The sequence below is a fragment of the Giardia intestinalis genome, chromosome 5 (assembly GCF_000002435.2).
Source record: "Giardia intestinalis strain WB C6 chromosome 5, whole genome shotgun sequence".
Lineage (NCBI taxonomy): Eukaryota > Fornicata > Diplomonadida > Hexamitidae > Giardia > Giardia duodenalis.
This window is the reverse complement of record NC_051860.1, coordinates 1,920,865-1,946,372: the sequence shown is the minus strand read 5'-3', so window position 1 is coordinate 1,946,372 and position 25,508 is coordinate 1,920,865. Positions and strand designations below refer to the sequence as shown.

The following is a 25,508-nucleotide window of genomic DNA, read 5'->3' as shown; positions in this document are numbered from 1 at the left end:
CCTTTTCAATATAAAATTGATGCCGGAGGACGTATGCACAGTTATCCCCAACCACGTGTATGTTGTGGACACCAAATTCCTTCGCGATAAGATGTGCGGAGTTACTATCATTCGGGACGGTGAAGAAGCGATTCTGGTCGAGGCGGGGTCGACTATTTCAGTTCCTCACACACTCAATGCCCTAAAAGAGCTGGGGATAGACTGCAACAACGTCAAGTATATGTTCATTACTCACGCACATCTGGATCACAGTGGTGGGACTGGGCTTATATTGCAGTCCCTGCCCAACTGTACCGTGGTGGCACATCCAGCGGCTGCCCCCCACATAATTGATCCTCATGACAAGTTAGTGCCAGCAGCGATACAGGTATATGGCGAACAGGTCTTCAATCAAGACTATCCAGGGATCGTTGGAATGCCCGCCGACCGCATGATCAGCGCCGAAGATGGCTCCGTCTACGGGGCTGCGTCTTCACTACTCAAGCTTCGCGTCATCCACGCTCATGGACACGCCTTTCACCACGCTGTCTTCTACTCAGAGGCACTGAAGATCCTCTTTGCGGGTGATGGCCTCGGCTTTTCGTTCAGCGAAATCAACTTCTGCCCACTGCTTTGCACAACGCCAACGCAGTTTGATGCTACAGCATGGCGCAAGACTGTCGACATCGTCAGCAAGCTTGACGTTGACTATCTGATTGCTACTCATTTTGATTGTGCCGAGAAGAATTCACTTCAGCGTCGCTGGGACTGCATACTGCGCCAGCTGGATGACTATGAAGCCCTTATCGCGGCAAGTAAAGGTCGTGATGAGGTCAAATCCAAGTACATGGGTATCATTCAGAAATATTTAGACGAGTACGGTGTCAAGCTGTCTTCCGAGCGCGTGTACGCCCTTATCTATGGAGACATCAATGTTGATGGGTTATGGTATCGCGTTCAACGCAATCTAGCCAAAGCGTGACGGAATAAATTGGTCACTCATTTTCCCCGTTGATAGATATTGTCTAGACCATGAGGATATGAATCGGAGTATCGATTGTCCTTCCGGAGGGCCGGATCGTAGAACAGCTCCACTTTCCCATGAACGTAGATCCACAGTTTCATGGCCGAAATGTAAGTGCAGACCTTACGCTCTGCTTCCTTGTCATAAAAGACCTGGTGGAGCCTATCAAGAATTGTTGATATTGCCGACGTGAGCTTTGGGTCATCCTGATGAAAGTAGAAGCCACTATCACAACAAGTGTCCGAAACATCATTAATTGTCCCAAATCGACCCGCTAGCCTTGCCAGTGCGTCACGCACAACAAAGGCCTTCGAAACGGTTCTCGGTAGAATGGATGGATTTGCAGGTATATCTGGTAACCGTTGCGTAGGCGACCTCTGGATGGGAACGACCGGGACCCTGTGTCCCCGAATGACATATACAAAGGGGTAATTAGGCAGCAGGTAGAATCGCATTTTCTCCTGTGCTCTATACGCCAGTGTTTCTCCGTTTGTATACTGAAATGAGGCCTCCTTGATGAATGAAAGGGTGGTATTCTTATCCTGTCTAACGCGAGAAACGGCATTGATACGTGTTTGTACGTAAAGGTGTGACGCTTGGGGAGTCATCAGCTCATCTGGAGAAGTCTTGGGAAGAAGCTTATACTCGTGGGAACTGAGAAGTAACAAGTAAGAGACGGCGTATCCAATAGCGTTAACTACTGCAATGTCAATCCCATAATATGTTGCGTTAGCAGGAAAAGTAGGACCTGAAGCACCCGTGTTGGCTAACAAACGATACTCGCCCAGCATAGGAGACGTGATGGCCAAAATTGCCGCCTTTGATGGCTCCGTCATTGGAAGTAGCAGCTTCACATCTCCAAAGGACTTCTCTCCGGCCATCTTTCCCTTACTATCAGCGGCAGATAAGGCTGAATTCAGAGATGCGTCCGCTTTGCGTAGATGCTGTGAAGAGTCGCTAATAAATGAAAAATAGTCACTTGCAGCGTACTTAATACCTTGTAACTTTATAGGAGTTATTGTATATTGTGCGAAGCTTTCAAAGTAGTCTCGTTGAATTAGATTGATCGTTGTTCTGTTTTGGGCCATTGTGAGCAAAGAATCGGTGAGAGGATCATCAAGTAACGTGTTATCAACAGAATCTCTGTATTGCTTAAATAGACTGGCTGTAGAAACTATGTTTTTAGAGCAAGAGTTAGTCAAAACAGCGTGTGCTAATTGAGCTGGAGAAGGTCCACCTGTAGCTGAAGAGCAAATACTGATTGCGGCTTGGAGAAGTGTGTTTGCACGGACAAATGATGACAATAACTCATTTCTAGGATTAGAAGGTGTTTTTGACTGTTTTAGTGGCGGCTCAACGCTAGAAAGAGATGCTGGCAACCTGTGGCTCTTCTTGGACGTATCAATCACGCTGCTCTGTACGGCGCTTGGCTCAAGCGCATCAAAGCATCCATGAAACTGAGGTCCTGTCTCATGAAAGGGTGTCCCTCCTGCAGAGTCAAAAAGGCTTTCAGTGGCTGTGAACTTTAGTTGCTTGCCTTGGTTGGCTTGGATGCACTGTGGGATCAGCTCATCAATCAGTGCGGCAGAGGGAGAGGTCATGTAGTTGAGAGCGGTCAGAACCGCCTCTGTCACCGGCACGCCTTCTGGGATAAGCAGGTTTGGTACAAGAGTGTACGTATCGCGTATGGCCACAAGAATGTGCGGCAGTAATGCTGACTTTCTTCCTTGGATCTTGGAGCACTCACCAATGGATTCGTCAAGAGTTCTGGTCACTCCAGTCTCATCCATATAAAAGAGAGGATCGTTAGAAGCGTGGGAGTATGGGGATGATATGTAGCTGTCATTTTTCTGATGGGCAAGTAGAGCCACAAGGAAGTGGCAAATCGTTGGATGGGTGCGAAGAGAGTCAGCCGTTTGATCGACAGATGCAGTAGAGAGAAACCCAGCTAGTTGGGGTATTGCTGTATTTAGCGAATATTCAGCAGCCGCGGCATGTAGGTGAAGCACCTGAATGGCAGGACTGGTGGTAGCCTTGGCTGCGGGCATGCCTTCTGGTGTGGCCTGTATCCCCGGCGGCTTGAGTAAAGAAGATACGGCGCTAGTACGCTGTGCATCGATAGGGGACGCAGGAATGGTTCTAATACCACTATAAAGTTCTGTTAGAATACTCTTCCCAGATAGCTCGCATTTGTCTTCAAAAGAGGTAAATGATAGAATGAACTTTTCGGGGTCTTGGTTTGTTAAAAGCTGTGAAGGGACAGAGGTGAAGATCTGGAATACCCGTTTAACTGCTGCTCGTGTAAACTGACTGAGCTTTGCTTTCGAGAGTGGTCGCTTGTACTCCATAGTGTTAACAAGCATATGTATGGCAGGAAACACAGCTGCATCTGCGGCAAAGGACGAGCTTCCCGGTCTATTAAAGGCGGGTAGCACAGGAAAGGTCCGAGCCAGCTTTTCACCCATGAAGAAGGTAGCCTTAAGAGATCCAACAACAAATGGCACATTGTTGATTGCTTGAAGCTCGGCCACCTTTTCCACTGCCAGTGAACTCACGCAGATAGGCTCAGAAGTTCCGTGACGCCTAAGGGTAGCTGCATGAAGGGCTTGTTCCGGGAGTACAAAAGGTGCAGGGTCATATGGCTCCATTGGTTGCAAGGAAAAGAGCTCGCACTCCATGGAATCCTTTCCTTTCGGTGGACCAAGCTGTAATGTCCTTTGTATCTGGTCTAGATCTTGGTCTAGATCAGTTTTGGTATCAATCACTCCATTTACGACCGCATTCTTGGTGCTGCGAACGATGACCCGATCCGCATTCAAGTAGTGCGTCACTGCAGTTATCTCAGGTGAAGGAAGCGCTGGAATGGCCTCTATCTTCGAAAGAAGAGTCTTGAATATTGACGAAGTAGCTATAGGAGATCTGCGCCTTTGCGTATTCTGAGAGGTGTTGCCGGATGAGCTCAGAGCCGTTTTCCTTAGTGCTGCAGAAAAGCTTACTGGATGGTAGTAATTTGGTTTTAAATCGTGCCCTATATCCCTATGAATTCCCAGAGAGCTGTGCTTGAGGACCTCTGTTAGCTGGCCAGGGCCGGCATCTGACGAGTCTGTTGAAGGTGCTTGGTGAGGTGAGTCAAAGATGGGGGTGGGCTGCTCTGAATTATCGGGACTGGTGTACGAGTTAGTCTCCATGATGGCTGATATGTTATCTTTCAAGTTCTGGACCCAATATGAGTCTGCTTCTAAACGTTGCGGAGACGGTACAGAAGAAAACCCGTGTGCACGGCGCATCTTTGGAAGAGAGGCCTTTGTATATTCTAGTGACGGCGAGCTAGCGGTGAGGAGTGCCTCTGAATGGTTGATCGTGTGATATGGTGGTGGATATGTCTTGATTGACGTCGCTGATGGATCCTTGAGAAGTCTTTTCACCGGCAAATGAAGAGGCATCCTGGCTTCTCCAAACTTTGAGCTTGTGACACTTAACACAGAGGATAAACCAAGAGCTTCGAGGATGCTCTGCTCCGTGAGCTGTATCGGCTGGTTGATGCCGTTTGTAGATGTGTATTCCAAGAGCCACGAGGGGGTGATATTCTGGAGAGTTACATCCTGTAGCTTGAAAGGAAAGAGAACATCCTTGGAAAAATGCAGGTTACTGATAACATGCTCCATAGAAAGACTGTATGCAGATTGACATGCTTGACCTTCTGACCAACCGAGCACCTCCCGTAACTCTTGGAGTTGTGCATCTAGACATGCATGTTCTACCAAGATGCGATACCGAAGATTCTGCGCGGTTGAAACGCTTGGCGGCATGGCAACGTTGCCGACTGTTTCCAAAAAATTAAAAAAAGCCTTGGCTATTAAATAAAGGTAGATGACACAGAACTACCGCATAAAGCAGCTGGAAGAGCGCGTAGACTTCCTGCAGTCCCTTATCCTGCAGCAAGCCGGCCAGGGTCCACGTGCAAGCGTTAAGCTGGCGAACCAAGCAACCAAGGAAGGTGTGTGGTACGTTTTTGTCAAGAACCTTCCAGACGGCCTCACCTGGAGGGAGGTGCAGGATGAGGTATTCTCTCTGTACAAGAAGTCCATTACTAGGGTAACAAAGATCCAGGAAACCGAATGGGCCCTCCGCTTCAAGTCGAGGGAGGATGCGCAGAACTGTGCCAATAAGTACAAGAACGCCAAGGTGAATGATCACGTCATCAAGTGCTTCGTGAAGCTTGTCCAGGATGAAAAAGAGCTGAAGGTCGGTTCGGGATTGTCGACGACGTTTAAGAAAAGAAGAAGAATTTTTAAGAATAACCGCAACAAGGAAAAGTCAGGGAGCTCTGAAACCGTCAAGAAGTACTAGATCCACTTAAGCTTATGTCGTCTAAAGTGAACTAACAGATTGTGTTTACTCACCCCGAGAGGAATCTCCGCACCGAGAGGTCGAGGGTCTGGATGGCTTCCTCGAGATTGTCATTGATTATGTGGACGTCATAAAAGCTTCTGTTAGCATTAAAGAAGTCTAGCTCGCGCAGGGCGGTATCAAGACGCTTTTTGATCTGCTCTTCACTCTCAGTCTGGCGGCCGCGAAGCCTCTGCTCCAGGAGCTCAACAGATGGTGGGCTGATGAAAACAAAGAGAGCTTTCACGTTCCTTTCCTGCTCAAGAACGGCGTTTAGTGTCATTGCACCCCGGTAGTCAATGTCGAGGATGCAATGCTGTCTCTTCAGAACATCGTTGATGGCAGCAAACGACGTTCCATAGAAATTTCCAAAATTCTCGACGGTCTCCAAGAAGCCACCCTGTTCCCTCAGGCTCTGAAATTGCTCATGAGAGACAAAATAATAGTCGATGCCATCGCGCTCTCCTGGCCTGGGCGCCCTAGTAGTATGTGAAACGGAGAATCCAAAATAGTCCTTGTATCGATCCATTGTCGTGATGGCCCTAAAGAGGGTTGATTTTCCGCTTCCTGACGGCCCGTTGAGGACAATAATTTTGTTCTGCGTGGGCCTGAAGCAGCGCGTCTGCATGAACCAATCCTTTTGGCTATCTTTTCGTTAAAGCATTATGAGAGAGTAAAATTATACAACCCTGGATTTTTAAGCTTTTTTGAAATTCAGAGCAAAACCAAAGCATGGTCGATCTTCCTACGGAGGTGGTCTTCGATGCTACGCCATATGGAATCACTGCTGAAAGGCCTCTCTTTCTGATGAATGACAGTGACGGTCCCATGGGGCTTACTTTTGTCACTGACGGGCCCTTCTCTGTTTCTCCCACCAGTGTCAGCCTTCCTCCAATGATTTCCAAGCAACTCACTCTTACCTGTCACCCTACCAATGTTGGGGTGAACCGGGGTACTTTACATGTTTCTCTCAATAAGGCTCTATACAAATCCGTCGCTCTCATCTGTAGTTCATACTCTGCTGAATTTAAGTTGGAGCGGACGGTGCTCGATAATTTTCCTAAGACTCTAGTTACCCATACAGCCACATCCCATGTAGACCTAATGAATATGTCCGACGTCGTGACAACTTTTAAGGTTAAAGCCTACCCCTGTCCTCAGAACGGGGAAGACCCCGATTTTCATGAGCTACTACTGCCCTTCTCTGTCTTCCCTCTTTCTGGAACAATCTATCCTAGCAGCAAGTGTACTTTCACAGTTACTTTTCAACCATCAGTTTCAGGTCCGCACGACACCACCGCTTGGATTGAGTGCACGGGCAGCAAAGAACGTCAGCCTCTCCGGATGCGTGCATTAGCGGTTGGTCCGGAAGTTGAGTTTGATTGTGACGAGCTTCGCTTCAGGGCAGTCGTGGTCGGTGCTTCTGCACGGGGTGAGCTCACGTTAACAAACCACTCTGAGATAGAGGTAGAGTTTCACTTGATGCCTACGGAGGAGCATGATCCTAGTTACATTTTGCAATATAGCTGTATTAGTGGGGTTATTCCACCCAGATCTCATATCAATATAGAGCTTACATTCACCCCCCATTCTATAAAGGAATATATCATCCCTTCTCTCTGGTCTATTCTTGGCCTGAGCAAGTGTCTTGTCGTTGAAATCAAAGCCACTTCCGTGGCTCCCAATGTCGAGATGAAGGTCTTCTCTGACAGTCTCACCGAAACACACCTTCGTGTCCTGATCGCCGATAAGCGGCTCCGGCGGCGCATTATTGATGAGGCCAATGGACGGCGCGGGGTTTATTATAGTGATGAGCATAGCGACGTTGAGCACATGTCCTGGCTTACCAAAGAGTTTCTGGCGGTTAACGAGATCGATAAAGACAGGATCATTGACTTTGGTCTTGTGGCCTTCAGCTTCTCCAGTAGTAAGGATCTTCGAGTGCGCAATCTCTCCCAACTGGAATGTGACTTTACGCTCAAGATTGAGCCGTCCCGTTGGGTTTTTGACCACGAAGGTCAGGGAAACAGCGACACTAAGCAGGAAATGCTTTTGGCCTGTTCAGACTTTAGCGTCAATCCGCCCCATCTTAGATTGAAACCTGGTGCAGATGCACATGTCTCTTTGACGATCCTTCCTAAGCGCCGTGCTGGGTTTTACAAGGACATTGATCTAAATCTTTATCACGCATCTTCTCAGCGCCCGCTACAAACTATTCAGATAATCGGATCAATCATCAATCCCAAGTTTGAGATTGATCCCACGGTGATTAATATTGCAGAGGGGTTCGTTGGTTACAGGCATACGTTCAACGTTAAGATTAAGAACGTTGCGTCTGTGATAGGTAACTGGAGCTTTCCTGTCCAAGATGTTCTCGATAATTGCCTAATTACTTGTAGCAAAGCGAGTGGGGTACTTCTTCCTGGTGCAGAAGAATCCCTTGAATGCGGAATCATCCCACGCTCCCAGGGCCATTTGGTTATCCCAGTTGCATTCACCTCTGACGCCTTTGAGAAGCAGACGCTGTCCTGTATGGTTCAGTATTCTGCAAGAGGCCCCCGTGTAGAGGCCGGCGGCCCTCTGGAGTTTACTCGGCCGAACAACAAGGAGTCTTACGTCAGGGTTCTCGACGTGGTGCACCTACCGCTCACTCTGAAAAACGTCGGACTGACCTCTGCTCGCTGCAGAGTGATTCCAGAAAAGCACGGATCCTTCTTCAGTATTGAGAAAGAGTTTAGCGATAAGCTTGTGGCCCCTGGCGAGGAAACAAGCATTCCTATCACGTTCTACACAACTGAGGCAGGTACCTATCGTGAGAACCTGCTAGTGTATGTGACATTGGCGAATGCTAGTTGCAGCCTCTCGGAGGATACGATCAAGGCCACTAGCAGTGTTATTAAAGTGCCTATGTACGCCTCTGCAAAGGGGACCAACTTGCTATGCCCCCATCAAGATCTCAACAAAGAACCGAACGTTGACTGTGGCACGTGGTTTGTCACGGAGGAACTGCAGTACAGCATTGTTATTCAAAATCACGGCGCCTTTGCCCAAAATTGCACGTGGGTTTACATAGGAAATCCCGGGGTTAAAAAGGGTCAAGGAAACACTCATTACCTGAAATTCGAGCAAGACCGTGTCCAGCTGCAACCTGGGGCTTTCCATACATTCAAGCTAAGGGGCCGTGTTCCGTCTGTTATCACCAACGGTCGAGAGATCTATCAACTGAAGTCTAATGTACCCGGGAAGGAAACTAAAGTAGCCTTTCAGGTCACGTTTTGTTATAGTTTTATCAATGCAGAGGTAACTGCCTCCGAGATGGTTCTGCCCTTGAACGAAGGCCTGCAAACTGCTTCACTTTATCATGAGCGCTGCGAACCTCTTTCCTTGGGAAAGTACAGCTTCCTTGAACGACACCTTGTACTCGTATGCAAAGGACAAAGCCCAGGATCTGCGCCACTCGTACAAGTTACTCGAAGGCCTGTTGAATCATCCCTGACTATTACTGATGTTTCGGAAAGTATCGCGGGTTCTGTTGTAGATAGACCCAGCACACGCGTATCTAACAAGAAACAGCGCCCTTCTCTTCTAAACTTTATTTACGAAGAGTTTCCAGTTATTGCATCACCAGATTACTTCATTGAGCGTGCAGACGTTACTTCGCAATTTCTTGGTGCAGACAATATTCCATTTAATAATGATCCGCCGGTTCCCCTCGCGAAATTTGTTTCACCAGATGGTTACTACTACGTACACCACGAGCTAACAAAGTTTATAAAATTGGTGAATACAAGCAGTCTTCCTGGAAAGATGCAGATTCTTGTCCAGGCCCCATTTCGGGTTCGCGCTATAGCCAAGGATGATGAGCATGTGTGCCACTATATCCACGATACCCTAGCTCTTGAAGCAGGCCTTGCCGATAGGGTTGATGATCCTGGCTATTGTGGCGATTTCATTTCCGCAACACTAGATAATTCTCCTTCCCCATGCGCCATTGAGCAATGCCTAGATGGCGCTCCTGTGGCATGTCCTCCTAACAATGGAGACGAAGAACCTACTATCAGCGATGCATCAAATCATGCGGTCGATGAGCTAGATGAGGATGCCAGTGCTCTAGTGCCTGCCAATGTGAGCTCCCCTTTCAGACAAGCTCTTGGGCTGCAAAAGGGCACATCAGAAGACAGCGAAATACCCATTCAACCAACTGATCCCTGCTCCATTACTTTCGGCGGCCCGGTGCACTTTCCAGCCTTTGCACAAACGGTGTCTATAGACCTGAAGGGCAACTCAGAAGAATTCTGTATCGTAGAGATCAGTGTTGATACAGACTACGTTCGTTCAGACTCTACGCCTAAGTTTGTTGACTCTACGCTTATAATCCGACTTCTTCCTCCAGGTCAACTTCCCATTTCTGTGCCCACGGTTGCAGTGCCTCTGAAGCTTTCAGCCTTCTTCCCAAGTCTCGAGTTTCGTTCCTGTTCGTTGGCGACCCTCAAGGAGCATAATTTAGACATGTATTCTGCTTATTCTGCCCTTAGTAATCAAGCATCCAAGCACGACTTACCGCTTGATAACTCCTCTACAGATCCTGAAAAGGGCATCATTGACTTTGGAATGGCCAATGTTGGCACTACCATAACCCAGATAATACTGTGCAAGAACATTTCCCGTTTTCCGGTTCGCTTCCAGTGGCTTCTCCAAATGGCCCAAGGCTCGGACAAGTTCAAGTACGATATCACTCCATTAGGCGTGGACGGTAACTCTGGCCTTCTTCCGGGCCACCTGGCAAAATTCAATGTTTCGTTTGTCGGCCAAACAAACGAGATCTGCACAGATCAGTGCAGAATGATATGCTCCATTGATGGGGGAGAGTCCTACTCCTATGGATTACGAGCTGGCACAAGTAACCTTGAGGCCGATGTCCGACCTAGCTATATAAATTATGGGGATATCACCTTTTCGTCAGAGCAGACCAGCACGATATCGATTACCAATAAGTCGCCCATGAAAACTACTGTCGTTATTAGCATACCCTATGAGTGCAGACCCTTCATAAACAAACTTAGTAATGCTCCACTCCAGGTACTGACCTCTCCTGCTGCTGTTTCTGACTTTAGTTATGAGCTCAATGGACATAGCGTTCTTGAGATACCATTGAGTGTTCGACCCCTCATTCCAGGACCGCTTTACATTCCTTTATCTATCAAAATAGGATACTTGGAGCGTCTGATTTTGCCCATCACAGCCAAAGCGTATATTGAGCGTCCCCTCTTGGTTAGTGGTGGGAGCCTGCTGGCGGAGACCCACACGCAAGTCTCTAACACACTCCCCCCTATGGAATACCTTTTTCCTTGGGACAACAATGCATCTGCTTCTCCCCTTTCAGAACTGCTCCCGTATAACGCCTTTCTGATTGCTGCGAGTCTATATATTCGTCATGTTGAGGTGGATGCCGTGGGTCTGCGATGTCTGGCAGAAGACTCTGCTAGTTCTGAAGCAAACGCGGCATCAACCAGTATACAGTTGCGATCACCCTGTTCGACTCAATTAATCAGCACTTTGCACAAGAAAATAGGCCCAGATGGCTCATTAGAAATCTATGGAGTGCGTTATGAGCCAAAAGGGACAGAGACAATAACAAGCGAAGGCTTTCTTGCTTCTCTTCACAAGGATTATGTTCTGAACTCCGTAGCCAGCGACCTTTGCATAAATTTCCTAGAATTCTATCGATATTACGGAACCTTTCCGATTATAGGTGCAGAAGACATCATAGAGGCCGCCAGCCGGTCAGCCCATAATGCTGTTCGTCCGTCTGAGAAGAAGATGAGCATTGCCAGAACACGACTACTTTCTCCTTCGGTAGCTCACCGATTGTCAGCCACGAACCAGGCGAAAAAGGAGACCCCCGGCACAACTCTGTTCCTGGATGGGACATCGATGGTCTCTCAAGCATCGTCAGTTACCAGAGCACCTACATCAAACAAGCAGCCAATCCACTTGAACGACGGCCAATATCACCATCTTCGAGAGAAGCTGTCTACAAACTATCTTTGCAACAAGTTTGTCTTATTTAATGTCGCGGTCTCTCTTCCCCCTGTTATTCGCGGCACAAAGACCTCTCAGACGATCACTATCTACAACAAAGGATCCACCCCCATGCATCTATCATTTGATAAGCGCTTCATGTTGCCAGCAGGAGTCTCTGTGGAGCCTGAAAAGGTCTCTCGTCTACCCAGCGGCGAAAGCATCACACTTACAATTATGTATACTGCAAATCATAAGGCTGTCCTCGGTAATTATGTATTCGTCATCCCGATTGAGTTCAAGCAATCTATCATAGGCTTCTTGACCTGCAACGTCTCAGTGACGCTACCGACAATTCGGCCGGTCAATTTATCTGCATGCTCATCCAATTTTGTGGCACTGCCGATTAAGGAGTCCGACGCATATGTGTTAAACTTCGGTGAAGTGCTTTACGGACAAGCAAAGATGTTCAATCTGCGGCTTGAAAATCCGACAGCCGTGCAGGCTGCTTATACATTTGAGTTTCTAAGTGGAGTAGTAGGCCTATTGAAGGAAGGAAAGGAAAAGGGTCTCTCGGTAGAGGCTCCGCTCCTTGGGACCGACCCCAATATCTTTACACTAATTACTGCAGAGGACACCGCTCTCCAAAACTACGGTTCGTTAGCTCCAAAGACCAGCGATTTGTTGCTGGATATCGTGTTCAAGCCGTTTGACTACTTCCCAGATAGCACGGATAGAACCTACTTTAGGGGCTCCTTAGTTTTCCACGTAAAGATGGGTGGCATAAATGGAAACTCATCTAAGGTTACGGTGCATTTTGTAGGTCTCGGGACTCACCCGGCGGTGCGCCTGAGCAAGCAGATCGTTGAGTTTTTGCCGATTTATCCTAAGGAGTTACCAGGGAGCTTTGAAGTGGTTGAGCTGCGGAATGATTCTGATGAGACATATGAGCTATATGTGAAAGAGTTTGACAAATTCAATCATATCGAGCAGCTGCTGTACTCTTCGTTAGCAAGGAATTGCGGAAAGATGCTTGTCTTTGACAGAAAGACCACAATTCAACCAGCACTCAGGTCTTCTGATGGGACTCAGGGAGATCCCAGTAACAACTCTATTTACCGCTTTGCGGGATCGTACACTCCAGCTGCATACGGCGCTAACAGTCCGTCTGTCCTTTCCTTACTGGGAAAGCCGGATGTCTTGTCTCTTTTAGCTGCAAATGAGCAACCGACTAGCGACGCTGTGGAACCCATGCTTACTCAAACGGAGGCTCGGGCTAGGAAGCCTACTAAGATACTATCTACTCTCGATAATAAACAGGCACGTCCCCCTACCTATTCCCATCTTCTGAGTGAAGTGCCTGCTCCAGGGGATGGCTTGGGTCCTATAACTAAGAAGTTATTATTGGAGCTGGGACTGACTAGGCTAGTTGCCTGGTTTGAGCAATGTTATTTGCCGCCGGAGGCGACCGAGACATATGAACCAGATGTCTCGGTTGGTAAGACCATCAGTAAGTCTCGTGGGGCATCGGGGCGCTCCGATAAGCCGGATCCTGCACACCGTACAAGCTCTGTTATTAGTACAGATACTCAGGGGGCAAGTAGAAACGTTGCATCAGCTGCCAAGTCAGAGGCTGCGGACAAGTCCGTTGAGTTGCCAGTATCCCGGGTAGATGCGTGTGAGCTACCGGCTGAAGATGAGACCATCCAGTATTTAGATGCGCCAGTTTCTCAAGAGGACTTTGCATATGATCTTTGCCCCATAGAGCTTTTAACTCAGAAATATGCGCGCATTGCGCCGTCTGTAATCAAAGGCAGAAGCTACCGGATCGCTAGTAACGATACATGTCTCAGCAACCTTCCCTTTCTCGTTTATGTCATTCACGGAGCCCCCTTAGCAGGAAAGACAACTCTAGCAAACAAAATTTCTTCGTTCTATAACAGGCCAAGAGAAGCCGTGGATGCACTGAGCAAAGGGGTGCAGATGCCCATTTTGTCCTTAGAGAATTTACTTGAAAACAGCAAGGCATATAAGGATATCTTAGTTAGAGTCTCCCAATGGGAGGATGCCTCCAAGAAGCCTCCCGAATCGGGCGGAAAGAATGTTCCTAAAAAGAAGACGGAAGAGGCTGCGCCAGCTACAGATCCAATGAAGGAGCCGGACTACCTCGATGCCCTTGCAGACTCACTATATACATCAATCGTAGAGACGTTTGGAGCGAGGACTACGTCATTGGAGGGTATAACGGCAGATGAAGGTGGAACTAGTTATACTCACAGTCTAACCGGGCTTATCTTTGATTCACTAACGTGTAGCGCCGTCCGAGATGTCGGGGATGCAATCATAGTCATTGCAAAGGCATCTGTAAAGCACTTCATGAAACCGATCTTTTACTCTGCACAGAATGTGTCTTCACGGCTACTTTTCCATACAATAATCCTGGACTGCTCTCCAGTTGATAGTCGCCGCAGAGCCATGGAGATCCTTGTCAATGACTATAAAAGCGTCGAAATGGGGGTGCCAGTTCAAGATGAAACAGAGCCAGCAGAGACACGCAAAGCAGAGACCAAGATTTCTATGGTTAGATTAGCTCTTTCCGGCGCCAAGAAGCAATATGATAAGGAGCTTGCCCTGCATTCTAAGGAGCCAAAAGAAGCATCTCTTTCGCCCAGACAGAAGATTCCTGCCTTATCTGATTCCGATCTAGGCCCTGCTGCAACCACTGTCACAGATGCCGTGGCTAATGGAGACGAGCAAGGACCTGGTGCATCTGCTGCGACATATGTTACGCCCTTCTATGACACTGTTTTCGTTGTCGATGATCCCCACGGCGCTGCCCATCAAATGTACTTGAAGTCTGTTCCCCTTATTAATTCTGCGCTTCACGCTATTAAGGAACTAGTCACCCTAGCGCACAAAACTAGCATCGACGCCTATAGAAGCTCATCAGGATCTATGGATAGCTTCTCCCCTGAAGAGGCAAGTTACAAAAAGGCCCTTGATACGCTGAAGCAAGCTCAGGAAGCGCTTTCACAAGCAAAGAAGGCAGACCAGAAAAGACTGCAGCAGGCCGTCGATGAGGCAACTAAAGTCGTGGCTGAGCTTGAAAAAGCTCTTCCTCCACACCCTGTTACTAAGATCAATGAAGAAAATATGTTTCTGGTGACGTACATGGACACCACTGCGTCAAATCGCATCGATCCAACCTCGACCCTTGAAGAGATTCTTCACCGCGTCCGCAAAGCCTATACTTGCTATACCTCGATTCTTCAGAAAAAGCTAACCAACTTAGCCACGTATTCCTCTGCGCAAAGTATCTCTGGGCAAGGAACCTTTACAAGCTTTCTCCACGTGCAGACAAGCGATGACCTTTACGTTATAGAAACTATCCAGAGGATACTGGATGTTATATTTGATGCTGCCGACTACAAACAGGAGAGCTTTAGCGGAATTGCAAGTGATGAGAGCGACATCCCTGACCCCGAGCGAACTATGGCTGTTACAGATGCAGGCGCAGATGTCGAGTCCGTTGCTCCAGCTGTGGAATCCCTTGAAGTCACAGATCGAAAGAAGTCGCGCACGTCCAAGACGCCGATCCAGGTGCTGAACAAAATGCTTCAGAAGTATGCGCGCTCACCAGCATTCGCAACCCTTAAGCATGTCACAGGTGCCATTATGAATAAGGAATTCATGTCCCCCAAGGTGATGCTTGAGTGCCTGTATGATGCTGCGGTCTTTCAATATGAACACGAACAGACTTTCAAGCGCATCGCCCGTGTCTTGCCAGCAAATTCTTCTACCATCTACTCGTTCCAAGACGCTCAGAAACAAGTGCAGACTATTTGCGCAGAGATAAAGGACTTGCAGGCGTCCTTGTCTAGTAAGGGAGCTAACGCAAAGCAACTATCTCAAAGTTTGGCAGAAAAACAGGCGGCAAAGGACAACGCTGAGACAAACATACGGACCCTTTTCAGTGGCGTGGATTTTCCAAGCGAGATGGGATCTACTCGCTGGATTCTCAAGCCTCATTCCAGCCTACGCGTTGGGTTCCGCTTTGTCTCCAATAGCATTCTTACCACAAAGCTTCGGGTGCACTTTGGTGTTCGAGGCTGCAGCACTGTTTTCCCGCTTGTATTTGTCTGCAAATGTGACTTCCCCCATATAATAGAGCAGTTGAACGTCATATTTACGGCCCGTACTGCGACGAAGAATGGAAAGTCTCTCACTCCTTTACCAGATGGAATGTCTACAGCCATGCTTACAACATCTGGCACACAACCTGGGCCCGATGAATCAAGTGCTGCCGCGGAAGTATCACAAACCCCTAACTTTAATGATTCAGATCAGAAAGGGGAGCCAGTTGCAATTGTGCAGCGACCAGCTGAGGTTTCAGTAAAGCCTCGGCCAGGGGAGCCCGTTGCCCTTTTTGGATTTGGATATTTACGATCAGGCCTTCAGAGACCAGAGTTCTTTTCCATGAGCTCAGCCTTTTCCAATCCATACGCTGCATCTGAGGCCCCTCTTGACGTTATGCCAGGCACAAAGCAACGCCCCTCGACTAAGGTACGATCACGGCCGTCATCCTCTGTCTCTGCATTACCAAAGGATGAAGGGCAGAACCAGGGAAATAAGCCTGAAGCATCACCATCTTGTCTTCTGACTAAGCTGGATACTCTAACCCATCAGAGGGCGTGCAAGTTTATTGCTGACACCATATGCAAATTTACGCCACAACATATGGAGGTGCTCAGCATAATCAATGACAGCTACTTCCCCGTTACCGTGGCCTTTATCTTTGATAGCATGCTCCATGGACTCGCAGAACTAACGCATGCTAACAGCAGTAGAGGCACCGAGATTAACTTCTCTTCCGATGAAGTCGTCTCTGTTGTTAAAGAAGGCCTGCAGAAGGTCTTCTCATCTACAGATCCAACCCTTTCCCTTCAAGATTTACTATTCGATGGATCCCTTCAAACAAGTAAGAGCGGAACAAAGCAGCAAGGTAAGCCTGGTACCAAGGGAGCACCAGTTGCCGATGTGGAACCAGTGTTCGTTGTTTATCCATACAGATTGACTCTCCAGCCAGGTGAGCGGTCTGCCATTTATATCACATGCTTTCCTCCAGAAGACAAGAGCTATAAGGAAACCCTCTTCATAGGTGTCAATGGTAACCCTAGTTACCTAGCCATCGGGTTCAGCTGCGCAGGACAGACCCCCCGTATTGAATATAGCCTACCTGAGTGTGCTGAAGACCTCTTACCGTGTAGTAATATTTCTAAGGATGTCGACGACTTAGCAGCAAATAGCACGCGTTATTTGGCCAATGGCTATAAGCTAGATGCTAAAGACATCGTATCTGGCTCAAAGAATGCATCCAAAGCACCTACCAAGGGGAAGGATCCGGCTCACGAGAACCTCTATCAATTGAACAACCTTCTTGTCCCCCGCGTTCCAACGAGTACGACTGAGTCCTTAGAAATCCCAATTGAAAATACTAGCCAGCTGCCCCTTATGGTCGAGTATTGTCCTATGCACACGGAACTCTCTATGCTTACAGCAGTAACCCAGGTCGTTAATTATCCCGAGTACCTTGTAAAGTCTTCCGTCAAGACCACGAAGTACCCCAGATCAACGAGAATTGCCGACCAACAATATTCTTGGAGAGTCAACAATTCCCTTCTGATCAATAACGCTCGCTTCTATCTTGGTCCGGGAGAGAGGAAGGTACTCAATGTTGAGTACTCAAGTCCCACAGAAGCACGAATAGTCATGCCTGGAAAGTTGCTTGTTCGGCAGCATGTAGGTGGGCTCAAAAATGTTCCCGAAAACGACGTCCTTGTTGACAAGTCAAGGGCCAACGGGCCCAGACTACCAACTCTCGATGCACTTGGACGTGCATTTTTAGACCCTGTCGTTGAGCATGCCCTAAATATCATATGCGAATCACACAAGGTAGATGTTTTTACGACTATTGTGGGCATTTCAGAAAGTCCGGACAGGATACCATCTGCCGTTCAGAGCGGTGAGTCGGCCTTTGATACAACTAAACCGAACAACAATCTAAATCTTGGGATTGTACGGGCACTTGTGTATTTCAAGGCCGAGCTCATGCTTGTCAACAACGGACCTTATCAAGTTGGCTACAAAATCGTTGTCAGCAAAAGCTTTAAAGACGTAATCTTCCTCATAGAAGACTCTGATTCAAGAGAAAAAGCAGAGCGAGGCAAGAAGCAAGAGTCATCTGCACCAGCACAGACACGTCCCATTGATCCAGATATGTACAAACTGGTGACAATCCAAAGTGGCACTCTCGGAGTTGACGAATCCAATAGGCCGTCCAGTCGCCCTAACCCTCCACAGAAACAAGGCAAGGGAGCCTCTGAGTCCTCTACAAGCAAAGTTAGGATCAGTTTAATCTTCCGTGCGCCCGAGGCCCGAATCTATGAAAAGGTACCAATCCTCCAGGTCACATTTTTTGAGCCTCTCACAAATCTTATGTTGGCGCGAAACAATGTTAACCTTACAGCTGAGGCTGTCTTTAGCCAGGCCAAGATTCAGCCAGAACGGAATATTGTCTTCGGCGAGCACCCGCATGGAAAAGTTGTTTCAAAGACGATTTCAATACGCAACGAAGGACATTTCCCATTCCTCCTTTATATCGAGCCCTTGGAGCAGGTAATAAAACGATGGCTGCTCTTCGGTGAAGCTAGCCCGTTCAGTGATCATGCAAAAAAGGCAACCAATTCTGAATTGGATGCTTCTGCGTTACGTCAGTTTGGTGTTCATTTAGAGACGGTTCACGAGCTATACAGATTATGCGTTGAAAATGGCCTCATTCGCCCGTCAACAGAGCAAAAAGCACAATCAAAAAGCGTAGAAAAGAGAAGCTCTGCAGCCACAACTATTAATCTGGCATCAATAGCTGCGCTCCGCTCTGGGCCATTCATCATACAACCTTCTCTCTTGCACCTAGCTCCTCAGGAGTCTCGAGAGGTGACGGTGACATTCACATCACAGGCAAATGGAAACTGGCGCGACTACTTCATCATAGACTACACCAACAAGCCTCCAGATTACTTTGGTGGCTCAGCATTGACGGAGACTTTCCTTGCTTCTCTATTAGCTTCGCTGAACGACTCCGCTAAGACTGCACCAAGTATCTTACAAACCTACATTTCGAAAAATGAGGATGTCCAGCAAAGGCTTGCCAAACTGCAATACTACGTGACGAATCTTCCTTTATTGCGCTACTCTTTATCGGCAATATCTATAATACCAGGAATAGTAACGTCTAATTACTCTAACATCTTTGAAGAGCAAGCCTTATCGAACCAGCTTCCGGCCAACCCAAGTATGCTTGTTGGCGGCCCGACGTTTTCACCTATCAGCAAGATATTCTGTCTTGGTCCTTGTGTCATTGGCAGCGAGCTTTCTGAGAGGATTAAAGTTACCAATCCATATTCTGTTCCGTGCACAGTAGCCATATTTCTTAATTTTGATCAGACTAGGATGACTCCGCAAGCTCTTGATGGTGTGATTAGCGAGCGCTGCGGGGAAACAAGCACGCAGATTGTTAACTTTGTATCAGCAAATCTGAAGAAGAATGCCAAAAGGGAGAGTGCCACGCCTTCCTCTCAAGAGAGATCATCTCAACAAGCAGCAAAACCGCCGAAACCGTCTGGTGACAAGAAGGATACAACGCTTGTCACGAACGATAATGAGGCGTGGTCGTTGGAAAATGATTTCTTCCGATTGCTACCAAACGAGAGTACCTACGTGACGCTCAAGTACTTTCCCTCTGCACAGGTTGTTTCCCGTTGTCAAGTTATCTGCGTTGTTGTAGATCATCATTTTGCGGTGGTGGATCTGATAAAGAACAACCTCCCCGGAATCTTTGGATTGGCCCAGCTCCAAAGTGGAGGATCCAAGCAGCCTACCGGAAAGGGGATGCCTCCTCAAGATCACGTCATTCTTCAGCAGCTTGAGGACGGGCTTCAGGAACAGGACGTAGCTCGTCGCCGCTTCTCCTTTATTGCTGAGGCAACGGGCGTTCTTCCAGAGGTGTCCTTCAGCCCACAGTTTGTTAACCTGGGGAAAATTACTGTTGGGGCATCAGAAATGGACCTTCCAACACATCCTATATCCATTTTAAATACGGGCCGCGTCAGTGCATCTTATGCAATCGTCATCAGTTCACAAGATATGCGCCACGCGGACTGCTTCGTGATTTTGCAATCACAGGGCCGTGGCTCCTCTGATCCTGTTATAGAGGATGGGGAGGAGATACATGTCAAGGAGCCCATTCCACAAGGAAGGCTTTTTACAGGCCTTGTCGTTCTTCCGGCGTCAACGAAGAACTATTTTACCATAGCCCCAAACACAGCCGCGTTGGCCAAATTCCCTAATGGGGAAGTTATTACTGCAACACTGACCCTCAAGGTTATGACGAGCTTCGTGGACTATAACGTCGCGGAGATTCCTCTCCAGTGTATCGCCATTTCTAGCAAGCTGAACGCCATAGAGGGCCGGTTTATAAGCACAGCTATACAAATCATGTATAAAGAAACCACTGCTCTACTATTTGGGACATTTGGCAACCCTAAGGCAGAACAGCTGACTGAGACGATTCTCAGCCATCTGTCGGATAGTAAGGCATACGAGCAGCTACGCCAAAACCAGATCTCTACGTATGGAGATGTACACTTCAATCAGGCAATCAGCAATCGAGCCAATGTCTATCTCAAAGATCTCCCTCTTAACTTGGCAGGCTCGGAAGAAGAGAAGTTCGGCGAGACATCACTGCCATCTACAGAGCCTAGCAACGCACGGCCGAAAAGCAGACCCTCACAAAGTTCATCAATGTCTGTTAGCTCTCCGCCGCCAATTCCACAATATATGACCACTCTCACCTCGGCAATATATAATACAGAGGTTATCTTACAGAACACCAGTACAAACCACATCCGATTTGAATTCAACATAGATCTTTGCCGGAAGCTTGGTGTAATTGTTCACCCATCAATAGGCCACATCCATGCAGGGGCAAAGAAGACGATTATCCTTCGTCTCACTTGCCCAGGGAACGCTGATGAGTTTGCTTCTCTTTTCAGTGTGCCTGGAGGTAAGGCAGCACCGCTAAAAACCAAGAAAATGCCGTCAAAATATGGTCAGACAGTGCTGTTCGGCACTCCCTTGATTTGTCGCTATTACCCAATCATGTTCCAGCCAGGGCGACGCGTTAATGACTGGGACAATGCTCAAACAACGATAAGTTACGTGACAAATGCTAACGGTGTTGCTGTTCGCACAGAGACTGTCTGTCCAGAGCCAGAATATCAGGTTTATCTAGATGAGGATGAGGTAAGGAGCCTGCTCGAAGAAATGGTCTCATCCCGAGATCTTACCGACGGTTTGCCACGTACTGGAAAAGGACCATCGCAGGCGTCCACCAAGGCTGCTCACCCTGCTGATAGACAGGCTTTGCTTCAGAAGGTGCTATCTGATATCCATGCGCCGGACAACCGTATTGCATTGGCGTCGAGTTTTCTCGAGCTTAACCTCTTCGGCTTTGCGGGTGACTTTTCAGTTAAGTGCTTTAGTAGCTCGTCAACTGGAGACTTAGAGCCGCTGACATTGAAAGCTGATAGCGTCAATGGATACTCACTTTTGGAGTTCCCAATGGTTAGCACACCAATCCTTCAAAAGTCTGCTGCTGCCTTCTATCTGCTTAACGATTCACAGACAAGTCCTGTTGTCATATTCAATTCTATGGCTACATCACAACCCGAGAGTCCCTATCTTGTTGAGCCTGTTCTCGATGGAAAAACCGAGATTGCCATGGTTCCTGCAAGGCCTGATTTACTGGCTTCCCTTGTTCGTGAGTACTATCCGACCTTGCCAGAAATTCCCTCTATCTCCGGGCTTATGGCAAAGGTTGGTATAGGAGCAAAGACCCAGATAGACAAGAACGCCTTAAACGCTCTCCAAACTGCACTAACATCGAGCAATCCAAATATCAACCGGTACCTGATACGATATAATATTTCTTATGAGCCTCGCTTCCCTGGAGCTCATCATGAAGTGTTCGCCTCCACTGCTGGCAACATATCGTTGTCTCTCTCAGCTATGGCCATCCTGCCTGTCTGTCATCTAGAATGCAACAGCAACAATGTGTACCTCCAGACGATGCGCCCCGGCTCTATGAAGACCCCGCAATCATTTGCCAATTTGATTTGTTCTAATCCGAAGTCAGTGAAGGTCTTAGAAATACTCGGACAGGGTGTTGGGATTACTATCACGAACCATATCACCGTTCTGAACTGCATTAATCAGCCGTACGATGTAACGCTGCAGCGCCTTCCCGAAAGCAACTCCAGTATAGTGTCGACATTCGGCGCCGGTGGCCGCGTATCGCCTGGCGAAACCTCTATCATACGCTTCGATTATACCCCCACCAGAGAGAGCACTCGTGCTGGAGTTGAGGAGGGCTTCTTTATACTTCGCATTCCTCAACATGATGTTACGTTGCCTCTACTCGTTGTCGGGCGGCCCACTGAGCCGGAGGTTATACTAAGCACTAATAAGTTGTCATTCAATCCCATTCTTGTTGGTGATTGTGCTACCAAGGAAGTGAGCTTGACTAATACTGAAAAGTATCCAATGAATTATAAGATTCGCCTAGCGCAACCTGCTAAGAACATGGTGGACGATGATAGTGCCAATGCATCCTTCCAGTGCACCATTACTCCGACAGCGGGAATACTTCAGCCCCTGTCGACAACGTCTATACTATTCACTGTGAAGCCTACATGCGAGGGACGCATCAATCAACTGATAAAAATTGTGATGCCGCGACGGTCTGTACCGCTTTCCCTCAATGTCAAATATGAGTCATTTAATGCAAAGCATCTTCTTGAGCTCCTTCCAGACACCCCAGTTGGCCTTCCCCACCAGCTAGGCTCGCACAGTGAGCTTAATTTTGAAACCGTATTTGTTTCGGATTACCGTTCACGAACACTCAGGCTCTCAAATATTGGCTCCCACACGATAGGATATACATGCATTCTTTCTCTGAAGCGTCATAATTCTACTGCAAGGCGTGACGAAGTAGAATTTAAACGGGCTAAAAGCTGTCTTGAGTATGAAGTGGAAACCTCGGATGGAGATAAGGAAACCAACGCAACATCTAAGCAAACTATCAAACCAGGAGATCATGTCTTCATAACCCTGAAGTTTCAACCTACTTTGGAACTGCGACTTACTAAGGATTTCGGTCTAACCTTCACGGTCAGTGTAGAGGGCTGTGGGTCACAAGAGTTGCAACTTCTAGGAACTGGGCTGAAGCCTGGGCTGCATACGGAAATAACTCGCTTGGATTATGGAGCCATGTTGAATTCTCTCCGCCACGATAAGTATGCTCCAAGGGTCATTTCCTTTGTGAACAGGGATACTCAGCCACTTACCATGGAATACTTCCTCGGAACAAACGACTTCTTCATCGATACTCCACCTCTTTCTGAGCCTCTACGCGTTGGAAGGACACATGATGTAGCAATCAAGTTTATACCCGGCTACGCCGGAAAGTTCAAGGACATGCTTACCGTTATGGTCAACGGGCTCTATAAGTTGCGCTATCCTTTGACAGGTCAAGGTATTGATTGCAGCTTTGCTCTGCATGATGTGTTGAGTGGATCTCTTATCAATTCTTACAGCAATCTCAGTACGTCGCATGCGCTAACTGTTATTAATTTGGGAAGCACCTCGCTTTCCAGCCCGCCAATTATCAAGGCCGTTAATATCAAGAATACAACGAGCGCCACTATGCATGCGCGTGTAGCGGTCAATGACGTCTCTTCAGATGAAGTCCCTAAGGGACTTTTCTTGGCAATAGTCCCTACAGAGCAATACCACGATTACTTTAATAAGTGCATGGATATGCTTGATAACTGGAGCAATAGAAACACTAAGCAAATCTATTTGACAGGGCTCCCTAAGGAGAGTGAAATGCTTCCAAATCAACTCTGCACAATTATGATCATGCACAGTCCGGTTTCTCGGACACCGCAGTTCCAGATTTCGGCCTCGATTAGCATTGAAGATAGTATCATTTTTGATAGCATTATCAGCATTAAAGGCGCAGTCTTGGGCTCATCAGCAAAGCTTATAAATCAGAATATAGAGATGCCCCCATGTATTATAAACTCCTTTGTGTCCAGAAACTTCTTCATCGAAAATACTGGCGATACAGAGCTACGTTATACCATCTCTGTCCCTCCAAAGGGTCTCGTTAAGAAGAGCCTTCTGGAGCTTTTTGAGAAGGGGGTGGTAACGATTAGTCCTGTCTCGGGACTTATTCCAGTTGGAACGAACGCTACTATCACAGTGAAGTTTTCCCCACAGCAGGTTTGCCGGCACTTTATCCCCAGCATCCCCGTAGAGTGCACACTGGAGGGGAAGATGATTGTAGTCGGGGAAGCCACCCTTCGCTGTGTATGTCTTGACAAGGCATCTATGGAGGCAGCACCTAACGCCCAAGAAGTCCATATGTCCTGCAATGCCCGTGAATCTACATTCACCATACTACACGTTGACAACAACACAGATTCTGTCTTTGTCGTACGTTCTATTCTGGACGGACCAGACGCCAGACAATTCCAGGTTCCGGAGCGGCTCAGTATACCACCAGGCGGAATGGATTTTAAGGTCATGTATAGTCCTCTTGCTACTGCTGACTTGCATCGTGCTGACCTCTACATTGCAGGTGCAGATGGAGGGGCAAGTATATGGGCCCTGCATGGAACGGTTGGGCAGCCTATGGATGAAGCTGTGATTACTAATATGCAAGAGGCAGATTACAACGACCTAATTGGCAAATCGGGAGCGTCTGTGGCTATAGTTGGGAAGGACAAAGGAAAGCAGACGTCAGTGGCAGGCGTGCCACAGGGCCTTCCCCAGAGCTTTATTGATACCCTCACAAAGGCCCAGAGGACCATCTGCACAGGTGTGGAGGCCACTTGTTATCGGTATACTACATTCTCCTTCCCTCTGCGGAATTGGGAAAAGCGAATGCAGCGCTTCACCGTTGATGTCCAGTTCCTAGATTCTTCTCTCAGCACCTTCTGCCAGCTGAACTATCCGGAGATAGTGGATGCTCCCGCTATAGGAGCAGTTCGGAATATAGAGCTAGGGTTTATGCCGTTTATATCTGGAAAGCTATTTGCAGGAACCCTATCTTTTGTGGCACATGAAACGAACGAGAAGCTTATTTATCGCTTTGTCTTTGAATCTGGCGGGGCACCAGTTGTTGGCCGCGCTGCCCTGGAGACAACTGTGCGCGACCCTGTGGAGAAGCTCATCACTATACCAAACCCTCTTCTCAGTAACAAGACTATTTCTTCCCTCACACTTACTGCCACAAATGATCGTGATGATCTTACGATTACACCAGAGACAGTTACGTTCAACAACAAGACGAGCACCTACTCATTCAAAGTCAAGTTCAATCCATATGTCCCCTTTGACTCGGGGGCTATCAATACAAAGGTGTCTTTCGGTGTATCAACAATTTTAAGCGGTGTGGAGAAGAGCGAGCTGTGCCGGGTTGATTACACTCTTGAGCTTATGTGTTACATCCCACGGCCGTCCTCTCCTATGAAGGTTCAGGCTGACGTGGGGACTACTCTTCCATTCACGATTACCCTTGTGAATAATCTCAGGCCAAAGCCGACGGAGAAAATCGTGTATGCCCTTGGGCTAACTGAAATGCATGACATAGCAGGTATCAATGAGCTTATTTCGAAGAAGACAGCCAGCGGGGCTGTGTCAACCAAGACGAGAGAAACAGTGTTAGGAATCGTCGATGGTAAGGCTATTCAGAACAATCTTGCTTGTTTTGGATTAACATCGGCCGAGGTGGCGGCATCGTATGGTCAGCCGTTTACTATTTCTCTCAAGTTTTCGCCCCAAAGCTTCGGAGAGTATAGCGCAAGCCTTGTCGTATACAATAAGCAAGGTGGCTTCTGGGTTGTGCCATTAATCGGAAAATGCACACGCCCCCCTGCCAGCGGAACAATTACGGTGACCAAGTAAACCTCTG

General features: G+C 47.8%; 5 protein-coding genes across 5 annotated transcripts; 3 read left to right on the top strand and 2 right to left on the bottom strand.

The window, feature by feature from the left end:
• Nucleotides 1-19: 19 nt before the first annotated feature.
• Nucleotides 20-961, top strand: GL50803_0014392 (Metallo-beta-lactamase superfamily protein; the record flags this gene model as incomplete). The annotated part of the gene is made up of 1 exon (XM_001708021.1): nt 20-961. The coding sequence occupies one exon, from the start codon at nt 20-22 to the stop codon at nt 959-961; it is 942 nt and encodes a 313-aa protein (XP_001708073.1).
• Nucleotides 962-978: 17 nt separating this feature from the next.
• GL50803_0014391 (uncharacterized protein) lies at nt 979-4,812 on the bottom strand (the record flags this gene model as incomplete). The annotated part of the gene is made up of 1 exon (XM_001708022.1): nt 979-4,812. One exon carries the CDS (start codon nt 4,810-4,812, stop codon nt 979-981), a length of 3,834 nt encoding a protein of 1,277 aa, XP_001708074.1.
• A 61-nt stretch (nt 4,813-4,873) lies between these two features.
• On the top strand, nt 4,874-5,353 carry GL50803_007204 (RNA recognition motif family protein; the record flags this gene model as incomplete). Its single annotated transcript, XM_001708023.1, has 1 exon — nt 4,874-5,353. One exon carries the CDS (start codon nt 4,874-4,876, stop codon nt 5,351-5,353), a length of 480 nt encoding a protein of 159 aa, XP_001708075.1.
• A 49-nt stretch (nt 5,354-5,402) lies between these two features.
• Nucleotides 5,403-6,020, bottom strand: GL50803_007203 (Guanylate kinase; the record flags this gene model as incomplete). The annotated part of the gene is made up of 1 exon (XM_001708024.1): nt 5,403-6,020. One exon carries the CDS (start codon nt 6,018-6,020, stop codon nt 5,403-5,405), a length of 618 nt encoding a protein of 205 aa, XP_001708076.1.
• Nucleotides 6,021-6,124: 104 nt separating this feature from the next.
• Nucleotides 6,125-25,501, top strand: GL50803_00137712 (uncharacterized protein; the record flags this gene model as incomplete). Its single annotated transcript, XM_001708025.1, has 1 exon — nt 6,125-25,501. The coding sequence occupies one exon, from the start codon at nt 6,125-6,127 to the stop codon at nt 25,499-25,501; it is 19,377 nt and encodes a 6,458-aa protein (XP_001708077.1).
• Between the last annotated feature and the right edge of the window lie 7 nt (nt 25,502-25,508).